Below are 22,041 nucleotides of genomic sequence, written 5' to 3'. Positions count from 1 at the left end.
TGCTGTGCGTGTGATAAGTTGGTGAGCTGGTGCGGGAGATGAGAAAATAAAAAGGGAGATGTTTGAGAGAGCGAGAAGGGATGTCAGAGTGGATTCATTGACGAAAGATGTATGAAAGCGGAAAGATGAAGAACACACAATGCATCCAAGACGAGCGATTGCATAAAGTCCCACGAAACGCATCTTCGGGCCCAAAGGAAAATTATAATCTCTCGATCGTGTGAGAAAAATCGGTGCCTTCGGTCCGACTGGTCGGGCATTTGCGCCCAAAATCTCCCATTTGTGCTTCAGTCTTACGTTGGAGTCCATCCTGAATGGATGGTTAAAAATCAAAGGGGGAACAAGTGCTGTGCTGGTGATCTTAAGAAAGAGAAAAAAAAAGAAGAATAAAGTGCCTGTGGAGGTTTCTTTTTGTGCTGGTTTAGTTTCTAAGAAATCGAACGATTTGGTGTGTGATCTTACTTGATCGAGGATTGAGGAGCATTTCGGTTTGTGATCTCATTCAAAGTGATCGTGTTGCATTTTCTTCAATTATTTAGTCTGCATTTACTTGCTCCTCGATCACACAGGGTGGCTCACAACGGGAGGAGATCTTCCCGCATCGGGACAATGGGAATGGGATCCATTGTCGTCGCCCTGATGATCGCAGCTCTCGTTGTGCCTGCGATCGTCAATGGGGCTGAACTCACACCGCCCTACTTCAATCTCGCCGAAGGACGAAAAATCTACTCAACTTCCACTTGTGGTGTTGACACGGATGGACCGGAATTGTACTGTAAATTAGTGGGGGCTAACACGGAAAATGATCACAATTACTACTCCCTTATTCAAGGACAAGTAAGTTAAATGATTTTCCTTAAAAAATCTCTGAATCTGTTAAAAAATCGCCTTTTTTCAATTTAATTGTGAAAGGGATTTACGGAGAAAATCCTCTTTGAGGGGCTTTAACAATATAAAACAAATAAGATTCTCACTGGAGGAATATTTCTTGTGTGATGGTGAATACACTCAGAGAAATTCGTGTTAATAATTTGCATATAATTTAAAATATTTCAATTTTTGGAAGGAAATAAAAATTCTTAGCACGAAAAGAGAAAAGGTTTTTTTTTTGAAAAGAAAGAAGCTTTTCTCGAGGAAAATTCCTTGGCTATTTTAGCATTCACTGGAGAGAGGAAAACTTTTATTTAGTCCTCTAATTTCAATCTTCTTTTCATAAAATTTAAATGAAAAATTTTCCACAAGAAAAAAATGAAAAAGAAAATTTCTAAGAGTGTACAAGAAAATTCAATTTATTTCCTTTCCATTTAAATTTCTTGCATTCTTCCATTTTATTGTTCTTCCCTTCAATTAGAACGTCCTCTTCATTTTATTATTTTGATTTTAAGGTTGAAAATCTTCTGTAGCCCATAAAATTAATAAGAAAACTATTAAATAAATTAACAACATCTCACTAATTCTCCTCGAGAAATGAAATAAGTATGGAGTGAATGAGAACCAAATAATCTCACCCCGGATGCTCTATCGCGTCTGTGGGGCCTGGCGAAGAGATAAGAGAGCTCGCGAGCTATTGACCTAGGATGCCCTCACGCTCTGTCCCAAATTTCAAGCACGATCTTTCATCTGAATTTTTTTCTCATAGGTTTGCGATTACTGTGACCCTACAAATCCCGAGAAATCCCATCCACCAGCCTATGCCATCGATGGTACGGAGAATTGGTGGCAGAGTCCACCCCTATCGCGAGGGATGAAGTACAATGAGGTCAATTTAACGATTGATTTTGGTCAAGTAAGTACAACATTATAGCCTTTATTTGCCATTACATAAGAGAGATCATACAGCAGATGATCTCACAGCAAAAGCAAACATACGGACGCTGGATGAAATTTTCTACACAATTCTCATGTTTATGGATTCTGTCTGGTGTGGGCTATTTTTAAGCTTACAAGCACTGCTTCCTCATCAACTTTTCCCCACATATGTGGTGCCTAACATATTGTACTCTCCTCTGTGGCCCAGAGAAGGGAGACACATGTTGAACGAATAATATTGTTTATGTACGCACCACTGCATGGGATGGTTTTGTGAGGAAAAAATAAAGAATATGAGAGAGAATTTGAGAATCAAAGCCCTCGGCTCGTGGTCCAAAAAAGAGAGGAGAAAAAAAGACGAAAGAAACTGAAATCTTGCATTGAATTTTTCTTGCAGAGATTGGAATTTTTCTTAAGCTGAATACGCATGAAATTCAATTCAAATGACTAACAAGGGAACCTTGCACAAAATATTAAAGAACGATTGGATTCTTTTCATGAATATTTTTTCTGAGAGTTTTATTAAAAGAATGTCAATTGAGAAAAAGAGAAGAAAGAATATTTTAAAGAAAATTAATACAAATAGGTATGCCTTATTTTAAAAATGCTTTTTATTATCTAGAAAAGTTAATTTTAAACTAAATTTTTTAAATTACTGCGTAGAAAGTTCTAAAATTCTTCCTTTAACTGTTATAAATCTATTCGATTTTTCTAAAAGTAAAGATTTTAGAAAGATTTGGATCAATAGAAGGGTCTTTAGAGTGTAAAAATTCAATAATTTTATTTTTTATCATAATTAAAAAATTTTTTTAATAAAATTCTATGTCTTAATAGTTTTTTAAACATTTTTGGAGATAATTTGCAAAAGAAATCCTTTTTAAATTGATCAAAACATTTTGTAAGGTTCCCTTGTGGGCAATGAGGTTTATGTAGTAAGCCTTATTTAAGTGATAAAGCGTTTTTCTTTGAGGTTTCTTCAAGTTCCTCAAATTACTCGGAGGGGAAACGATAAGACGCGCACTAATCAGCAGTTTTTGCTTTTATGTAGACTTACTTACCAAATGGAATGAGATCGTCTCTCAACTCAACTCATTGACTCTGATTAAATTACATTTTTTTACATAAATACTTTGGAGGGCAAAATTGTTGAATGAATGACTTTGTAGCAATTCTTGGGAATTTTCTTTAGAACTTTTTGGGATTATTGTTTTGAATTTTCTTTTCGGAGTGAAAAAGATTAAGAAAAATCCTTTAAAAAATTGCTTAATTAGCATTTTTTCATGAAGAAGATTTTTTTATTGAATCTCTGACAAAGAGAGAGAATCAATTAGAAGGATATTTCTAAGAGAAAAAATATTAAAGTCTAACTAAAATTGTTTTTAAGAATTATTTTGAAAATTCCTTTAAAGTTCTTAATTTATTCTTAATCAAAATTTCTGAAAATTCTCACAAGAAGTTCTGCAGTTCTTTTAACACTGAATTTATTTAACTTTAAGTGAAAATAAATCTTTTCACACACTCAAAGTCAAGAAAACTTTTCGGGTTTAGAACAATTGGCAAATGTGGGTTAATAAAAAATATTTCATTAGAATTTTCCTAATTTTAATTCTCTTAAATTCCAAGAAATAAATTAATTTAGCTTTGAAAGAAAATGTATTTTAATTCAAAATGAAAATCTTCTCTTTTGAACTCTTGGAGAGAAGAGAAGCCCACACTGAATGGTGATAATCGTTTTATGTACATGCAAAAGCATTGAACATGATGTGAAACCAAATAAATATTTGTCAGTGTAATTTGGAGGTGGAAGAACATGTGCTGCTGGTGCCTGGCGAACCGATGACTTCATCATTTTCACTGTGAAATTGCTAAATAATCATTTCATGAGCTTCGTTGAAAAGTCCTCCAATTTCATCGCGCTCTCCTCTGTGCGGCAGACATTTCAGCAATTTTAATCTTCTTCACTTCCTTTTTGATATAATTATTCTCACTTCATGCGAGGCCTCACAGATGCTTGCTCAAGCAGTTTTTCTTCAGCTTCATGAGCTGAGATTTTTTTTTTTCTTGGAGAGCAGGAAACTTCCAATCGCGCGAAATTCTTCTTATTGGGATTTTTTGGCGGTAAATGAAAGGATTTCTTGATGTTTTGTAGGAATTTCACGTGGCCTATTTGTTCATCCGCATGGGAAATTCCCCACGTCCTGGCCTGTGGACGTTGGAAAAGTCCACGGATTATGGGCAAACGTGGAAACCCTGGCAGCACTTCTCCGACACACCAGCTGATTGCGAAACCTACTTCGGCAGAGATAGTTTGAAGCCAATCACGGAGGATGATGATGTTATTTGTACCACAGAATACTCCAAGATTGTTCCTCTGGAGAATGGAGAAGTTTGTCCTTTTTTTTCTTTTCAATTTCTCGAGAATTCCTTTTTGTTTGTTCCTAAAGAGGAATTTCTTTTATTAGATTCCTGTAACTCTGCTTAACAATCGCCCCTCTGCAAATAACTATTTCAATTCGACTGTCCTGCAAGAATGGACAAGGGCTACCAATGTGAGGATTCGATTGCTAAGAACGAAGAATCTTCTGGGGCATTTAATGTCTGTGGCAAGGCAAGATCCAACAGTCACCCGACGCTACTTCTACTCAATCAAGGATATCTCAATTGGAGGACGTTGTATGTGCAATGGGCATGCCGATACGTGCCACATTCTCGATCCCTCCAGCCCCAATAGGTTGCTGGCGTGTCAATGTAGGCACAACACGTGTGGCATTCACTGCAATGAATGCTGTCCAGGGTATGAGCAGAAGAAATGGCGCCAGAACACAAATGCTCGTCCCTTCCAATGCGAACGTTAGTAGAGAAGTTAATTTTTCAAAAAAAAAAAAAATTTAAGTTCTTTGCTAAGGAGCTTTCTTCCTTTAGCCTGCAACTGCTTCGGGCACTCAGGGACATGCGTGTACGATGAAGAGATTGACGAGAAAGCCCTCTCACTGGACATTCACGGGCACTACGAAGGTGGCGGGAAATGCCTGCACTGCCAGCACAACACTGAAGGGATCAACTGCAACAAGTGCAAGGATACCTTCTACAGACCCTACGGGAAGCATTGGAATGAGACAGATGTGTGTCATCCGTGCAATTGCAACTACCACTACGCCACGGGAAATTGCGAAGAGGGTACAGGACGCTGCGAATGCCGCAAGGAGTTCCAACCACCAAATTGCGATGCTTGCTCGTACGGGCATTTCGGTTATCCCGACTGTAGGCCGTGTACGTGCAATCTCAATGGCACAGAGGGCTACTACTGTGAACCCCATCATGGGACGTGCCCGTGCAAGGCTAATTTTGCTGGGCAATTCTGTGAAAAGTGCGCTGAAGGGTACTACAACTTCCCCGAATGTACTCGTGAGTATCTCTTTGTTTTTTCCTTCTGATTTACCTTGAAAAGAAAGCCAAAATTATTTTTTTCTTTGACAAATTAATCTTCAAGATTAAATTAAAGATTTCCTTTTGATTTCTTTTAGCTTGTGAATGTTTCCCTCTTGGATCGCAGAATTTAATTTGCAAAGAAGACGGACAGTGTCCCTGCAATAGCAATTTTGCCGGAAAACATTGCGATAAATGCAAGGATGGATACTACGAATTCCCCAGTTGTCTCTGTAAGTCTTCCATTTTATTCTTCTTCTTCTATTTGTTCTTTTAATTTTTGAGATTAGAATTTCATTTATTTCTAATTTTTTTGAGATTCTTCTGAGTCTTGAAAAGTGTTGGAAATATTTTTGAGAGCTTTTTCTTTGGAACTTCAAGAAGTTTAAGGGATGTTTATCTGCTGAAAATTTTGATTTTTTTGCGAATAATTTGAATATTTCCTAAGATCAAAATATTTTTATTCCGATAAATATTTCCTGTTGCAAATCAAATATTTTTTTTTATTGAATTTAGTACTTTTCAGTCTTAAAATTAATAATTCTTATGTTTGAATTTAGTATTTAGGCTTAAATTTAATACATTTGGGATTCAATTTAAAGTACTTTTGATACATGAATTTATATTTTTTTAGGCTCGAATTTATTCTTTTTATGTTTGAATTCAATACTTTTTTTTCATTTTTAATTAAGGACATGAATTTTGCACATTTTTAGCGTATAATCTTAGTACTTTTCATGCTTGAATTTAGTACTAAAGAGGCTTGAACTTAGCACTTTTCCGATTTGATCTTCTTATTTCTCTTCCTGAGTTTATTTTTTTTCATTTTTCAACACTAGTTTTAGTACTTTTCTGGCTTGTAATTAGTACTTTTATGCTTGAATATAGTACTGTTCAAGCTTTTTTAGTGCTATTTAGTTCTTTAATATTCTTATGACCTACATTTAGTGCTATTCATGCTTGACTTTTTCAATTTTTGGGCTTGATCTTAGTACTTTGAAGGCCAAAATTTAGTACTTTTTAAGGTTTAAATTAAATACTTTTTATGCTTGAATTTAGTACTTTTTAAGACTTGAATTATATGTTTTTCAAGATTGAATTAGTACTTCACAGATTTGATTCTAATACTGTTTTATGTTTGAATTAAGATTTTTTTAGGCTTATATTCAATATTTTTTATGCTTGAATTTAGTACTTGGAAGGCCAAAATTTAGTACTTTTAAGGCCTCAATTTAGTATTTTTCAGGCTTGAATTTAGTACTTTTTAGGCTTGAATTTAGCACTTTTCAAGCTTGAATTTAGTACTTTTTAGGCCTCAATTTAGTACTTTTCAAGCTTTTATTTGCAAAAAAAATATCAAAATATGTACTCATTTTCATCTAATTTGTTAATCTTAAATAAATTTTAAATGAAAAAAAGATTAAAAGTTAAAAAAGGATTAAATAAAGATCACGATCCTTGAAAGGGAAAAAAAGGGCTGAAAAAAGACTTAACTTTTGTTGCAGATTGCGATTGCGACATCAGGGGAACCGTGGAGGAAGTTTGTGAGAAGGATGGTGGTCAGTGCATTTGCCGGGAGGGCTTTGCAGGTACCCGATGCGATCGCTGCCTTCATGGGTACTACAACTACCCCGATTGTGTGCCCTGCAACTGCTCAACGATGGGCAGTCAATCCCCATATTGCGATCTCACTGGCAAATGTCCGTGCATTACGAATTTCGCCGGAAGGACGTGCTCATCGTGCGCTGCGGGCTACTACAACTACCCCGAATGCCTTCGGTGCAATTGTGACATTCATGGATCCGATGGGAGGTCATGCAATGCGGAAGGGCAGTGCAATTGCTTGAATAACTTCGACGGGAAGACGTGCAATCAGTGCAAGGAGGGCTTCTACAACTTCCCCGCTTGTGAGGAATGCAACTGCGATCCAGCTGGGGTGATTCCACAATTCGCCGGATGTGGTTCAGTGCCAGCTGGGGAGTTGTGTCAGTGCAAGAAGAGGGTAACTGGGCGCATTTGTGACGTGTGCAAGCCTCTGTATTGGAATCTCAATGTTTCCAATGCGGAAGGATGCGAGGAGTGCAATTGTTTCGTCGATGGCACCATTGGGGCACTGGATACGTGCGACACGAAGACAGGGCAGTGTCCGTGCAAGCCCACCGTGCGTGGGAGGACGTGCAATGTGTGCAAAGATGGAACATTTGATTTGCACGCTGGTAGTTTGTTCGGTTGTCAGGACTGTGGATGCGATATTGGGGGATCAATAAATGGGGTTTGTGAGAAGTCTTCGGGGCAGTGTTTGTGTCACCCGCGGATCACGGGGAGGACGTGCAATCAGCCACTCACTACGCATTTCTTCCCAACGCTGTATCAGTATCAGTATGAGTATGAGGACGGGAAGGGGCCGCATGATGAATTTGTGCGATATCAGTACGATGAGAGTATCTTTCCGGACTTCAGCAAGAAAGCCTACGCCGTGTTTTCGAGCCTTCAAACGGAAATCTGGAATGAGGTGCACATCTTCAAATCATCCGTCTACCGTATTGTCATTCGGTATGTTAATCCATCGGATAAGAATATTATTGGCTTGATTACGATCACATCGGAGAATCCGAGTGAAGTTGATCAGACGGCTAAGGTCCTGTTCAAACCCACTGCTAGCCCGCAGTTTGTCACTGTTTCCGGGTCGAGGGGAGAAATCCCAGCACCCGTGGTCCTCGATCCCGGGCACTACATCATCAAGACGAGTATCAGTGACATTATCTTCCTGGATTACTTTGTTCTCCTCCCGGCTGCTTACTACGAAGCATCGATTCTCACGAAGAAGATCGAGAATCCGTGCGAATTTACGGATTTGAGCCTCTGTAGTCACTACAATTATCCGAGTATTGCTCAATTCTTCCCTGTCTACCAATCATACCCGGAAGATCCCTCCTCGGTGTCCACTGTGATCCTCTACAGTGACATTGAGCACCTCTCGTACCTCAATGAAGATCAAATTCCCGTTCTCAATGGCTACCAACCGAAGCTTCATTACGATCTTACGGTTAATCGCACGGGGAAGTATATAATTGTTGTGGACTACATTACTGGGCGGGATTATGTTGAGCCCGAGCTGACGAGTGTTAAAATGCTCAAAGATGACGATGATGGCATTCTCACCTACTATCCTTGCCCGTACACAACACCCTGTCGTCAGCCGGTGATTGATGCTGAATCCCGGGAGAAAATTATCTTCCTCGAGGCTAATGCAACACGTACCCTTGTCCTCAATGCGGGGCGAAAGGATATTGGTGTTAAATCCGTTGCTGTTATCCCCTGGGATACCTGGTCCCTTGACTACGTGACCCCAAGTCAAGTTTGCGTAATGCGCGATGGTGCCTGCGTACGAGGATCATTTAGAACGGCTCCAGATTCGAAGAAGATTGAATTTGAATTTGATCGTGATGACTTGGTGGCTGAACATCTCCCCAGGAATATGTACGACAACAATACAAAGCTAATTCATCTCAATCCCGATCAGAGTTCAATTGAAATAAAGTCCAAAGTCCCCAGTCCGGGACGATATGTTATTCTCGTGAAATTCTATCAGCCAAATTATTCAACATTCAACATAAATTACCGTCTTGATGCTGATCGGCAGATGCACGAAGGGAAGTTCCCCGTGAGGCATTGTCCATCGAATATTGGTTGCAGGGAGTTGATAAAGGGGGAGGGAGAGTACATTTGGTTTGACATTGAAGACTCCTTCACGCTGACACTGACCAATGTGCACAGAGATCGTGATGTTTGGTTGGACTTTATCTTAGTCGTTCCGGCGGATCAATTCAAGGAGTACCTCCTGACGCAGGAGACCTTCGATCAGACAAAGGAATTCATTCAGTACTGTGGTCAGGATCACTTCCACATCCACCTCAATGCTTCGGATTTCTGCAAGAAGGCCGTCTTCTCACTGACTGCGGACTACAATCACGGGGCCTTGCCGTGTGCTTGTGACATTGATGGATCAACGAGCCTGGAGTGTGATCCCTTCGGGGGGCAATGCCAGTGTGGTCCTCACATAACGGGCAGGCAGTGCGACACCTGCCGCCTTGGCTACTACGGCTTCCCACACTGCAAACCCTGCAATTGTCCCATTTCGGCGCAGTGCCACACAGTAACAGGAGCCTGCATTTGCCCAAGGAATATAATTGGTGATCAATGCGATAAGTGCGCTCCCTATGCGTATGGGTTTGATCAGGTGAGTGGCTGCTTTGATTGCCACTGCGATCCACACGGCGTGATCAATGGGAATCTTCAGTGTGACATCAACAACGGCAGTTGCTCGTGCAAGCCACACGTTGTGAATCGTGCGTGCGACAAATGCGAAAATGGCTTCTTCAACTTCCCCAATTGCTACCCGTGCAATTGCGACGTACGTGGAACAACTTTCGAGATTTGCGATCAAACAGATGAATCGTGCTTCTGCAAAAAGCACGTTGTTGGACCAAATTGTCGTGATTGCGAGGAAGGAACGTACAATCTGCAAGCTTCTAATCCCGATGGGTGTACAAAGTGCTTCTGTTTCGGGAAGACAACACGCTGTGAGAGTGCCTTCCTGCGTCCACTGAACATCAGCATCTTCAAGGATGTCTCAATTGCATCCATTGCTGTGGCACCGGAAGATGTCTACATCTACCCATTGCCCACAAATGAGCCCCATGTCCTCATTGATGCTCAACGCCTGGAGATTCAGGTGGATTTCTCAAATTTGCAAACTGACGAACTCGGTGTGGTGTACTTTGGGATGATTGATCGCCTTGTGGGGCAGGATAATCATCTCACAGCCTACGGAGGGTACCTCTCGTACAGCATCCTGTACACAACGGGGCTCTATGGAAGTGCAATAATTGCTCCGGATGTTATACTAAAGGGAAAAGATCAAACTCTCGTGCATCAGAGCTATGAACAGCCGGCTAATGCGCACGTTTTCAGGGGATCTGTTAAGATGGTTGAGTCGAATTTCAGGTAAGCTCTGCCCGTTAAAGAACAGCTTGAAGTTTGTACGAACACATTTTTCCCGGAACTGTTGGATGTGCTTCCCGGAAAGTGCCATAAGTTGTGCAGTCACCCTTCTCATTGCATCAGGAAGTTTCTAAGGGATCCTAGAACACATTTTTCCCGGAACTGTTGGATGTGCTTCCCGGAAAGTGCCATAAGTTGTGCAGTCACCCTTCTCATTGCATCAGGAAGTTTCTAAGGGATCCTAGAACATTATTTTCAACATCCTGTTGATTCTTGATTTCATTTAGAGTTCAAAATCTGTCCATTTAGCGAGTGTATAAAAATGCTTCTAGCAACTGAAAAGGAGTCTCACTAAATAGGCAGATTTTGACCTCTAAATGAAATCAACGATCAGCAGGGTGTTGAAAATATGGTTTCTAAGATCCTTTAGAAACTTCCTTATGCAATGGGGATGATGAATGCACAACTTCCAGCCACTTATGGCACTTTCCGGGAAGCACATCCAACAAAAGAAAATGTTCAAGAATTTTACAAACTTCAAGCTGCTCCGTTAAAGAAACTTCTTAACTCAAAAAAAAAATCTTTTGTAGAACAACAAGCGGTGCCCCTGTTACACGTGAACAATTCATGACGCTGCTGAAATGCCTGGAAATGATCTACATCCGAGGAACATACTGGGATGGTACGAAGGTTTCCCGACTGTCTGACGTGGCCCTCACAATGGCAGATGCAGATCTTGAGCACTACAATCTCTACGAAGATTTAGCCGTGGAGAAATGCTACTGTCCTGCTGGGTATCAGGGTCTATCCTGCGAGGATTGCGCCCCGGGCTACTATCGTGATCCCAATGGCCCTCATGGTGGCTACTGTATCCCCTGCCAGTGCAATGGGCACGCCAAGACGTGTGATTACAACACAGGAGTCTGCCATGAATGCCTCCATTCAACTACAGGCGATCACTGCGAGATGTGCATTGAGGGATACTACGGCAATGCAACGTACGGCACCCCCTACGATTGCATGATCTGTGCCTGCCCAATGCCAATTGAAGGGAATAACTTTGCAACAAGCTGCGAAGTATCCGAGGATGGCTATCAGATTCACTGTGAATGCAAACAAGGCTACACCGGGGCAAGATGCGAGAGTTGTGCTGCTGGATTCTTCGGGGAACCCGAGAAGGAGGGACACTTCTGCAAGCCATGTGAATGTTCGGGGAATATTGATCCAAGTATGCCCGGGTCGTGTGATTCCGTCAACGGAGAATGTCTTCTGTGCCTCAACAATACCTTCGGATCGGCATGCAATCTCTGCGCTCCCGGCTTCTACGGGGATGCCATAGATCTCAAGGATTGCCAGAGCTGTATTTGCGATCAAATGGGAACTGAATTCTGTGACTCCTACGTAGGAACCTGCCATTGCTTGAGGAATGTAATTGGAGATAAATGCGATCGCTGTGCTGACGATCACTATGGCTTTGACTCGGGCTTGGGGTGCAAACCATGCGACTGTGGTGTTTCATCAGAGAGCACCCAGTGTGACGATCACACTGGAGATTGTCGCTGCAAACCCGGTGTTACAGGACGGCAATGTGATCGCTGCCTCCCCGGCTACTGGAACTACACAGCTGAAGGATGTTTGCGTAAGTTTTATTCCTTTTTTGATCTTTCAATGAAATCTTTGCGATCTCTCAATGAAACGTTGCGATCTCTTGCAAGAATCTTGTGATCTCTTGTAAAAATATAACGATCTTTATGTAAAAACTCTTCAAAAAAAAATCTTGTATCTGATAAAAGTTTTTTTCCTGAAATCTTGTGATCTTGAGTGAAAATTATTTTTAAAAAAATTGCGATCTTTCGCAGAAATCTTTCAAAAAAACTTCAAAAGATCGCGATCTTCAATGAAAATAATTTTTAAAAAGAACTTTGATACGCGATCTTTGACAAAAACCTTGCGATTTCTTGTAAATGCTTGTAAAAACTTAACGATCTTTTTGAAAAAAAAAAAAAATTAGTGAAAATTTTTCTGATCTTTGATTAAAATTCTTGGCTTAAAATTTTGAGATCTTGAGTAAAAATTCTTAGAAAAGAAATTCGCGATCTTTAGCAGAAATCTTTCAAAAGAAATCTCACAATATATCTGATAATTTCTGCGATCTTTGACAAAATAAACTTTAAAAGAAAGCGATCTTCAATGAAAATCATTTTCAAAAAAACTTGCGATCGATAAAATATTTGCGATCTCTCGTAAAAAAATTAACGATCTTTATAAAAAAAATTTGAAAAAAAATTCCGGATCTCTGATAGAAATTCTTGGCTGAATATTTTGCAAGCTTGAGTAGAAATCCTTAATAAATAAAATCTGTGATCTTTAAAGGAAACATTTTGAAAGAAAAAATCTCGCGATCTTTAATAAAACCTTTCAAGATTTTTTTTAAAAAATTAAATCAAAAGAAATATAATTAGGAAATAAAAAAAAAACATTTTCTCTGCATTCCAGCTTGTTCCTGCAACACGGATTATTCTCGTGGGCTGGGCTGCAATGCCCTGACGGGACAATGCGAATGTCTTCCGGGAGTTGTTGGGGAGAAATGCGATGCCTGCCCATACCGCTGGGTCCTCATTCCTGACACAGGCTGCCAGCAGTGTGATCATTGTCATCATGCCCTGCTCGATGTGACGGATTCCCTGAAATCCTTCCTTGATCCCGTTGTCCTGGAATTCGACACGATCGCCGGAGGTTACTTTACGGCGCAGAAATTGAATTATTTCGACGAGATGGCTGATAAGATTCAACCGGAAGTATTGGCACTTGATCCAAAGGGTGTCAATCTCAATCCCATTGTGAATGCCATTGAAGATTTGGAGCAGGAGACGAAGAATGCCGAGAGGAGGATCAGCTATGCTGAGCAGAATGCAGATGATTTGCAGGGAAAGGAGAAGGATTTGCAGAAGAAGGCCAATGAGGTGCTCAATGAGACACGACAGACGGGTCAGAATACCCAGAGAACCGTCAATGAGGTGCAGAAGCTCGCAAATAGCTTCCTTGATGCCACAGAGGAGACCAACATTGATGGGGTGACGGATGAGGCGAAGAAGCTCCTGGAGAGGATCGTGGAGTATAATGTTGATTTGGAACCAGCACGGGAGCAATTGGATTTGTCACGGTTGCAACTGAGGCACATTGAAGTGACAAATTTGCCTGCAACGCTGCAACAGCTCCAAATGCAGAACTTGCAGAATGCCACGCTGGACTTCCAGGATCGTCTCACGGATGTCTTCAAGCTGGGTACAGCTGCCAAGGAGAAGGCTTTGATGGCACGAAGGCTCAATGATAAGAACAATCAAGCAAAGATTAATTCAAAGTTTGAAACACTCGCTGAGCAAACGAAGGAAGCCCGGAAGCATCTCCAGGAGGGTCGGCATATCCTGCAGAATGCCTCAAATGTCATTAATGGAATAATTGAGAACACCCGGGAGATTGATAAGGCCAACTACGAGCTGAAGGATATGAATAAGCTCGTGGATACGATTTTACCGGCAAGAGATGCTGACTACCGCAATCGCACTGAAAAGCTGAAAAATGCAGCAATTCACGCACAGAATCTCCGCCTAACGTCGCAGGATCTTCAGGAACAGATGTCAAACATTGAGGCAAATTCAGGCCCTGCCATTCGTGCAGCAACAGCTTACGCTACAATCGTTAACACGACAAATGATGCCAAGAGAGCTGTCCGGGAAGCCATAATGGCTGCTAGGAATGCAACTGAACTAACAAATGGCATTGAAGATCGTGCTGGACATTCAGATCAAGTCGCGCGGGATCTTCTGGTGAATGCCCAGAAAGCTCTCAATGAAGTCAAAGTAGATCTTGAGCCACGACTCAATAAATCCGTCGAGGCAGTACAGAGAATTCAGAGCATTAATCAGAATAGTGATGATCAAGCCACGGCAATTAATTTATCTCTCGATTCAATTATCGGGGCACCAAAGACAAAGGAACTCGAGGAGGCGAAGGAGGCTTCAGATACGGCCAATAAGAAGGCACAGAATTCCCTGAAAATTCTCAAACCCATCGTAAAGGCCCTTCCGGATGATTTAGTTCGTGCGCAAGAGCTGCCAAAGGAGGTGGACAAGACAAGTAAGGATATCACACAGATCTCCAATCAGGTGGATCAGGTGAAGACAATCGTGCCGAATTTGGAGCATTTAGTGGAGGAATTGGAGCAAAAGCAGAATGCAACGAATCTCATTTCCAGTGATCTTGGTGATCGCATTGGGAAGCTGAGGAAGCAGGTGGAGATGGCGAGAGATTTGGCAAATAGTATCAAGGTTGGGGTGAATTTCCATCCGAATACAACGTTGGAATTGAAGACACCACCCAATTTGCCCCTCTTGGCGTCCAATACGAAGATGTCGTTGTTCTTCAAGACTGACAAACCCGACGGCTTCCTCGTTTATCTGGGCAATGAGCAGGGAACGGAGCAAAATAGGCCGAAGCACAATGATTTCATGGCGTTGGAAATTGAAAATGGGTATCCAGCCTTGACAATGGATCTCGGTTATGGGCCTGAGAAGATCATTAATAGGAAGTTTGTTGCTGACGGGCAGTGGCATGAGGCGATAATCGATCGAACGGGGAATAATGTTCAATTGACAATCAGGGAGGAAGTTGAAGGTGGAGCTGAGAAGCTTCACACGGTCAATGAGACTCTCCCGGGGCCGTATTCAGTGTTTGACGTTGATAAGGATAGCAGGTTGTTTGTTGGAGGCTACCCACCGGACTTTGTCCCACAACCGGGACTTGTTGCGAACTCCTTTGAAGGACAAATTGAGGATTTGAAGATTGGTGATCAAAATGTTGGTCTGTGGAACTTTGTCGATGCTCAGGATAACTATCACGGTGCCAAGGAGAGGGATAAGCTCGTGTCCAAGGATGCTCCAACAACGGGATTCCGTTTCAATGGCAACGGCTACGTCATTCTCGACTCTAAACCGTATTCCCTGAAATCTCGCTCCAGCATTATGTTCAACTTCAAGGCAAGCAGAGATACAAAGGATGGCCTGATGTTCTACGCAGGGAAGCATCGACACTTTATCGCGGTTGAATTGAAGAATGGCGAAGTTCATTTCCAATTTAAGCTGGGGCAGCATACAGTTAGCATGCTGACAACGGATAAATTCAACGACAACGACTGGCATCATGTTGAGGCGGTGCGTGAGGGACGTAAGGGTGTACTGAAGGTGGATCACAAGGAAATGTACGAAGAGGAGACTTACGAGGGTTCTGAGGATCTCAAGATATCCGATTCAATGTACTTTGGTGGCTATCCTGGGAAGCTCAATCACAGCGAAGTAACAAGTCAAGGATTTGACGGGTGCATAGATCAGGTACACATTGCTGGCTCTCCTGTGGACCTAAGTAGGAATCTCAAGGCATACGGTGTACGTCCTGGGTGCCCCGATAAGTTCTCCTCTTCACTCACATTCAAACCCAATGAACCAGGCTACTTGAGACGTGGAAATGTTTCTTCAGACAACTTCTTCCAGGTTAATTTGAAGTTTAAGACAAAACAAGAGGAAGGAGTCATCTTCTATGCTGCTAATCACGATCAAAGCTCCAACATTGGACTGGTACTGCACGATGGACATTTGATATTGACCAGCAACAGAGAATCCGTTGTTGGACGTGCCCTCAACGATGGGGAATGGCATATTGTTACAGCAACACACGATAGTCAGAGTCTTCGGCTTGATATTGACGATGAGAGTCACTATGGGACTGATGCTCCGGCTCCATTGCTCCAAATAAGCTTTGGGGACATTTTCTTCGGTGGCCTCCCGCGGAACTTCCGCCTGCCGAAGAATTCCCTCAAGACAACGGCCTACTTTGTCGGGTGCATCACAGACGTCACCATTAATGGGGATGTGGTGAACTTTGCTGAATCAACTGATCGTACAAATGCCGTCTTGGCTGATTGTCATCCGGATCTACTGAATTACGACCTGTGGAAGGTTCCACATCATTATCCCGACGAAGGAGCACCTCCTGTGCCGGAAGTTCCAGCTGTTCCGGGTAGATTCCAACCAGATGATGCAGTGAATGAGATTGATCTTGAAGAGGAACCAACTGAGAAGGAAACATCAGCTCCACCGGTGCATGTTCATTACACAACTGCAAAGCCTACAACAACGTCAACAACAACGACAACTCAGCGGCCATTCCGACGTCCGGACACCCCTGCACCACCACCACAGACAGATTGTCGCCTTCCAGCTGAACCAGAATGGGATGTAGACTTTGAGGCAGGCTACAGATTCGGCACAGGACTCAATACGCGTGTTGAGTACCTGCAGATGCCGACAAAACCAAAGCGGGCCTACGACTTCTCACTCCAATTCAAGACAACTGATCCCGATGGGGTTCTCTTCTACGCCGCAGACTCCCGGCATACGGACTTTATTGCGCTCTACCTGCAAAAGGGGCGTCTGCATCACATCTTCAAGGGTGGCGCAGCAACAGTCAACATGTCGTCACAGTATGAGTACCACAACAACGAATGGCACACAGTGTTATTCTCGCGATCACACAACAAAGGCAAATTAATTGTGGATGATGACGATATCAGTGGGGGTGAGGCGAGTGATCAACTTAGGGCAATGTCTGTGCATCCTCCGTACTACTTGGGAGGGCTCTCGCCGCAAGTTGTGGAGGATTCGTACATAAATTTGAAGCTGGAGAAGGGCAAGTACTTCCGGGGGTGCATCCGGAACTTCCAGGCAGCTGGACGTTCCGTGGGGGATCCGGCAAAACTCGAAGGTGTCATTCCGTGCTCGGAGCAAGTGGAGCAGGGACACTACTTTGGTGGTGGATTCGTGAAGCTGCGTGAGAGATTCCGCGTTGGCAGCGACATGACCATTTCGCTGGACATTAAGCCACGCACGCAGGATGGACTGTTGCTCAGTGTTCACGGCAGAAGGGCCTTCATGATTGTGCAACTCGTGAAGGGGAACATTAGCTTTGTCGTGGACAATGGGGATGGGCCATTTGAGGCGGTCTTCAATCCGGAGCCAAATGAGAATTTCTGCGATGGCGAATGGAGAACAGTGACGGTGGTCAAGTCGAAGTTTGTCATCACGATTAAGGTGAACAAGATTAATTCAAAACCACAAATTGGCCCGACAAAGACACCATCAGCAGACACAACGAGGCCACTCTTCCTCGGGGGGCATCCCTATCTTCACAAGGTGAGCTTAAAATAATGATCTCTTTTGGCTGTTGGGATTGATTCTGTTAAAAATATTTTATTTTCTTAAATCTTAAAAATTTTTAAAAGATTTTGACAGACTATTAAATCTTTCTATTGTCATACAATAAAGAAAAAAAGCTTTTCTTTTACAGAAACCTTTAAAAAAGTTTTTAAAGAGATTCAGGAAAAGTTTTTTTTTAATTTTTTTTAGCATAATTATAGAAAAAAAAGAATCTGTCAAAATCTTAGATTTTTTTTACAGAATACTGAAAATCTTACAACTAAGAGGTAGATTCTAGAAAAAATCTTTTCTTTTCTTCCAAATCGTCAGTTATAAGACTTTTTGTATTCTCAGAAAAATTTTATACAATTTTGACATTCTATTTCCTATATTAATCGTGTTTTTAAAAAAAATTTTTTCTAGTGCTTTTTAAAGATCTTTCGGACAATTATCTGAAACAATAAATTCTTAAATAAATAAATAATTTTATTAGAATTTACCCCTGAGATTGTTTAAAAAAAAGAAAAATTTTTAAATAGAATCGATCCTGTTATTTTTAAGTATTCATGATATTTTAGGGATTAGTTTTAATCTTGGTTTTAAATAAAATGAAGACTAGAATTTAATAGAACTCTTTTAGGGACTCTTTTCTCAATCTTTTATTCATTGATGTAAGTTTATTTTAAAGCATTTCGAGGCTTAGATTTAAGTATATGAGCTTCAAATGAAATGTTATCAAAAAACTTTTTTTTAAATCAAAATTTCAAGAAAGAATTAGAGAAAAAGAAATCAAAATTGACTTAAAAATCAAGATTATTACTTTAATGTAAATTCATATAAAAAATCTTCTAAACATTTCCCAGAAAAATTGAAAATTTCATCAAAAAATAATTAAAGTCTTGTTAAGTCTTAAATATTGAAATTTATTATGTTTTTGTTTTTATTTATAAACTGTTTAAAGAGTTTTATGTAGAAAAAATCTAAGGACTGCTGAATTTTCTTTACATTTGATCTTCTGCAGATTAAATTTCATTTATCTTTAAACTTGAATTAAATTCTTAATAATTTCTTTATTACTCTTGATCCGTTCAGAACTTTTTCATCGCTGTTTATATTCATAAAGTGGTTTAAAGCACTTAAAAGAGCTTTGTTTTGCTGAAGACGTCTTCGTTGGTCTCTTCTACGTTAAGTAATTCAGCAAATTTGCTCCAAAAGCGACTAGAAAATATAATAAAATTGAAAGTTTCAAGCTTAGTGTGTGATTCCTTAATGTCCTTAAAGGGTTAAATTCTGTTGAAAATTTGTAAAAATGATTTTTTCCTTAAACCTCAAAACGTTTTATTTTTTTTTAAATAATTTTTACAAAAGAAAATGGATGGAACAGTATAAAGCGAAAGAACGGTAAGTAAAACTTACGGGCTGTGATTCTTTCTTTGTCAGTGAAATGTGAAATTGACGGAAAATTGAGGATGGGAAAATTTTGAGGAAGACTTTCTCGCGCACCGAATCACAGCCAACGCGCAGATAATTTGTGAGAAGCCTTAATCGTGGGCGTTGGCTGTGATTCGGTACGCGAGAAAGTCTTCCTCAAAATTTTCCCATCCTCAATTTTCCGTCAATTTCACATTTCACTGACAAAGAAAGAATCACAGCCCGTAAGTTTTACTTACCGTTCTTTCGCTTTATACTGTTCCATCCATGCTATATTTAATTTTTATCTTTGCAGTTTATATATATTTATCTTTGCATTTTTATATGTATATATATAATGTATATATATATGCATTTATATATATATTTTATTTTATTTTATATGTGTATATAAAACGCCCCGCTTCGCGGGGCGTTGGACTTATGCAACTCAAGATATGACATGTAAACTTTAAAAAGCGATATCTCCGGAACGGCTACATAGATTTTCTTCATTTTTGGCATGATGAAAGATATTATAGCCAACTATAACATATCAAAATATGAAGCAATTCTATAAAGCGGTGCTCGAGATATTCATCGAAAACACATCGAAAATTTTGTTTTTGATTTTAGCGCTACTTGCGGACATTTTTTGAACTTGCGATGTTTCGAGCAGTTGTAGGGCTCGTTAATATCTTTCATTTGAGCCCGAGTTGATCAAAATCGGTCAAGCCGTTCTCGAGTTATGGCCGATTTTCGATGAAAAATTGTGATGGCCATATTGGCTAAACGGCTTGGCCGATTTTCGAAAATGTGGTATCGTTGGAAAGGTCTTGATGGCCCCTACAACATATCAAAATTTCAGACCTCTAGCTATAATAGGGCCTGAGATATAGCGAAAACAAAATTTGGGGGTTATCCAAAATGGCGGACCGGGGGGTGGGGGGTCGGATTTGACCTCATAATCGGATGTCTTCCACCCGATATTTAAACTTTGCCGTTGACCGCAAGTCTCTATCTATTACCGTTCTCTTGTAATTCATCAAAAGGTTCCGGACGGACGGACGGACGGACGGACGGCCGGCCGGAAAAATTTTTGGCGCATACGTTTTTTGGAATGTGGGGACCCTAATTCGTGCTCATCCCAAGTTTGAGCCCGATCTGACGACTTTGCATTTTTGAGTGTACACAGAAGCTGTGCTTCTTTTAAGAAAGAATCACAGCTAAAAAAAGACTCAACTAAAAATCCTTTGAAATTCTTCTCTGCAGATTCGAGGATTAACATCGAGACAATCCTACTTGGGCTGCATCAGGAATGTTCGCATTCAGGACAGCACGCAGGAGATTAATCCCGGCATGGCGGTCGGCAATGTTCAAACGGGCATCTGTTCAACAATCTAATAACAATCTTTCCCCAATTTTATTAACAATTTAATCAACAAAAGATGACGACATTTCTTTGGCATTTTCTTCTGGACCGAATGAGTGGACACACTGATTGGAATTTTTGCCGGTATGAAAAAAAACTTCTGTCTTTAACCATTGACGACCATTTGGCATAGATTTGTGGACAACGATGATGCAAATTTTACTTTTTTTCCTCTTCTTCTTTTTTTCTATCTAAATCTCTAAAAATTATATCAAATTATAATTCTTTTTTGTCTATAAAATCAGGCGCCTGATTTATGGAATAATTCGCATATTTTATCAATATTTTATCAACTTTTATGCTTCTCATTATTGCTTTTTATCTCAGCATTTATATGTCTTCAAGTTTTTAAAATAAAATAAAACTGACCACCAGGTCATTTTGTCATTTTCACCTCCTTTTGCCCCCGCGCAGAAGAACCGTTCTCACGTCCACCCGCAGTGCGGAGATTTTCTTCTCAACATGAAGTCGACGCCTTGGTGATGACAAGATTAGAGTTTGTGAGCTTTTATTGGGTGATTTGCCATCAAATTGCTGAATTAATTTAAAATTTTTTTTTCACCAAAATATTTCCTTTCTAATTTAATAAATAAAATATTTTGTATTCAAAAAGCGCGCAGAAATTTGACACCACTCCATGCAGTGGCGCATAATGTGGGTTTTCGGGGTGGTGCTCCCATCAATCCATAATGAATTAAGCAAAGAAGAAAATCTTCTGTTCGAGTAAACAGCTAAAATGCAAAAGAAGCATCAAAATTCATTGCCAAACTTGAAGAGAAATAAAATTTACTTAAATTCTTTTCTAATTGAGAGAAATTAATTCTGCATCGTAAAATCAACATTTTGAATTGAGTCTTTATAAAATTCTATTTTCCAAATTGGACATTCTCGGCGCAGCCATCCAATAAAGCATACACAAAGCCCGAGTGGAGATGAAATTAACAGAAGCAGCAGGAATTCTCTGCTCGAAGCGCAAACAGAAAGAATCCGATTGTCATTAGTTGTTAATTATATTATAAAATAGACGATATTTCAGACTATTTTACCACAGCCAGAGAATTTTTCCTCGTTTTCTTCTAAAATCAAATTTATTTTTCAAGCTTCGAAGTCGTTTGGGAAGTTTTGTAAAGAAAAAAGAAATTAGATTTGATATTTTTATTGATTTATTGAAGTTTATTATTCGGAAGTTGTTTAAATAAATTCTGAAAAGACTGAGCCGAATAATTGTTTCAGAATATTTATGAGTAAAAAAATTGATCTGTTGCAAATTTAAAAGGATGATGTTTATTTGAATGAAAATCTTCGTATTATTCGTCGAGATTCAAATTATTCGTCGAGTTTCTGATTATTCGGATTATTCTTCGAAAAGAGTCAGATTATTCGTTAAGAAAATTCGGATTATTCGTTAGAATTCAGATTATTCTTCCAGATTTAGATTAAACGTTAATAAGATTTCACATTATACAAAGAGATTTAGATTATTCTTTAAATTTGAACTAATCGTAAATTCAGACTGTTAAGATTCGTATTATTTTTTGAGAGGATTCAGACTAATTGCTAAGATTCAGAATATTCGTTAAGGAAATTCGGATTATACGTTATATTTCAGATTATTCTTCAAGATGCAGATAATTCTAAAAATTTGAACTATTCGTCAAGAAAATTCAGACTATTCGTCAATATTTGGATTATTCGTTAAAATTCAAATTATTC

At 40.0% G+C, this 22,041-nt stretch overlaps 1 protein-coding gene across 1 annotated transcript; it reads left to right on the top strand.

Moving 5' to 3' along the window:
* The first annotated feature begins 286 nt into the window (after positions 1–286).
* LOC129792070 (laminin subunit alpha) lies at positions 287–20,707 on the top strand. Its single transcript, XM_055830781.1, has 11 exons — positions 287–488; positions 570–837; positions 1,640–1,786; positions 3,959–4,195; positions 4,272–4,659; positions 4,732–5,214; positions 5,334–5,468; positions 6,741–10,242; positions 10,830–11,878; positions 12,736–17,483; positions 20,169–20,707. The coding sequence occupies exons 2-11, from the start codon at positions 610–612 to the stop codon at positions 20,298–20,300; spliced, it is 11,049 nt and encodes a 3,682-aa protein (XP_055686756.1). The 5' UTR covers positions 287–488; positions 570–609; the 3' UTR covers positions 20,301–20,707.
* The last annotated feature ends 1,334 nt before the right edge of the window (positions 20,708–22,041 follow it).

This window comes from Lutzomyia longipalpis, chromosome 3 (genome assembly GCF_024334085.1).
Source record: "Lutzomyia longipalpis isolate SR_M1_2022 chromosome 3, ASM2433408v1".
NCBI classification, from domain to species: Eukaryota; Metazoa; Arthropoda; class Insecta; order Diptera; family Psychodidae; genus Lutzomyia; species Lutzomyia longipalpis.
The sequence above is the reverse complement of the archived record's forward strand: the minus strand, read 5'-3'. Positions and strand labels throughout refer to the sequence as shown.

Bases quoted from the DNA above. Each gene is read 5' to 3' on its own strand.
- LOC129792070 (XM_055830781.1), top strand. From the start codon at position 610: ATGGGAATGGGATCCATTGTCGTCGCCCTGATGATCGCAGCTCTCGTT. The intron at 10,243-10,829 runs GTAAGCTCTGCC...AATCTTTTGTAG, and splicing joins ATGGTTGAGTCGAATTTCAG to AACAACAAGCGGTGCCCCTG. The intron at 17,484-20,168 runs GTGAGCTTAAAA...TCTTCTCTGCAG, and splicing joins GGCATCCCTATCTTCACAAG to ATTCGAGGATTAACATCGAG.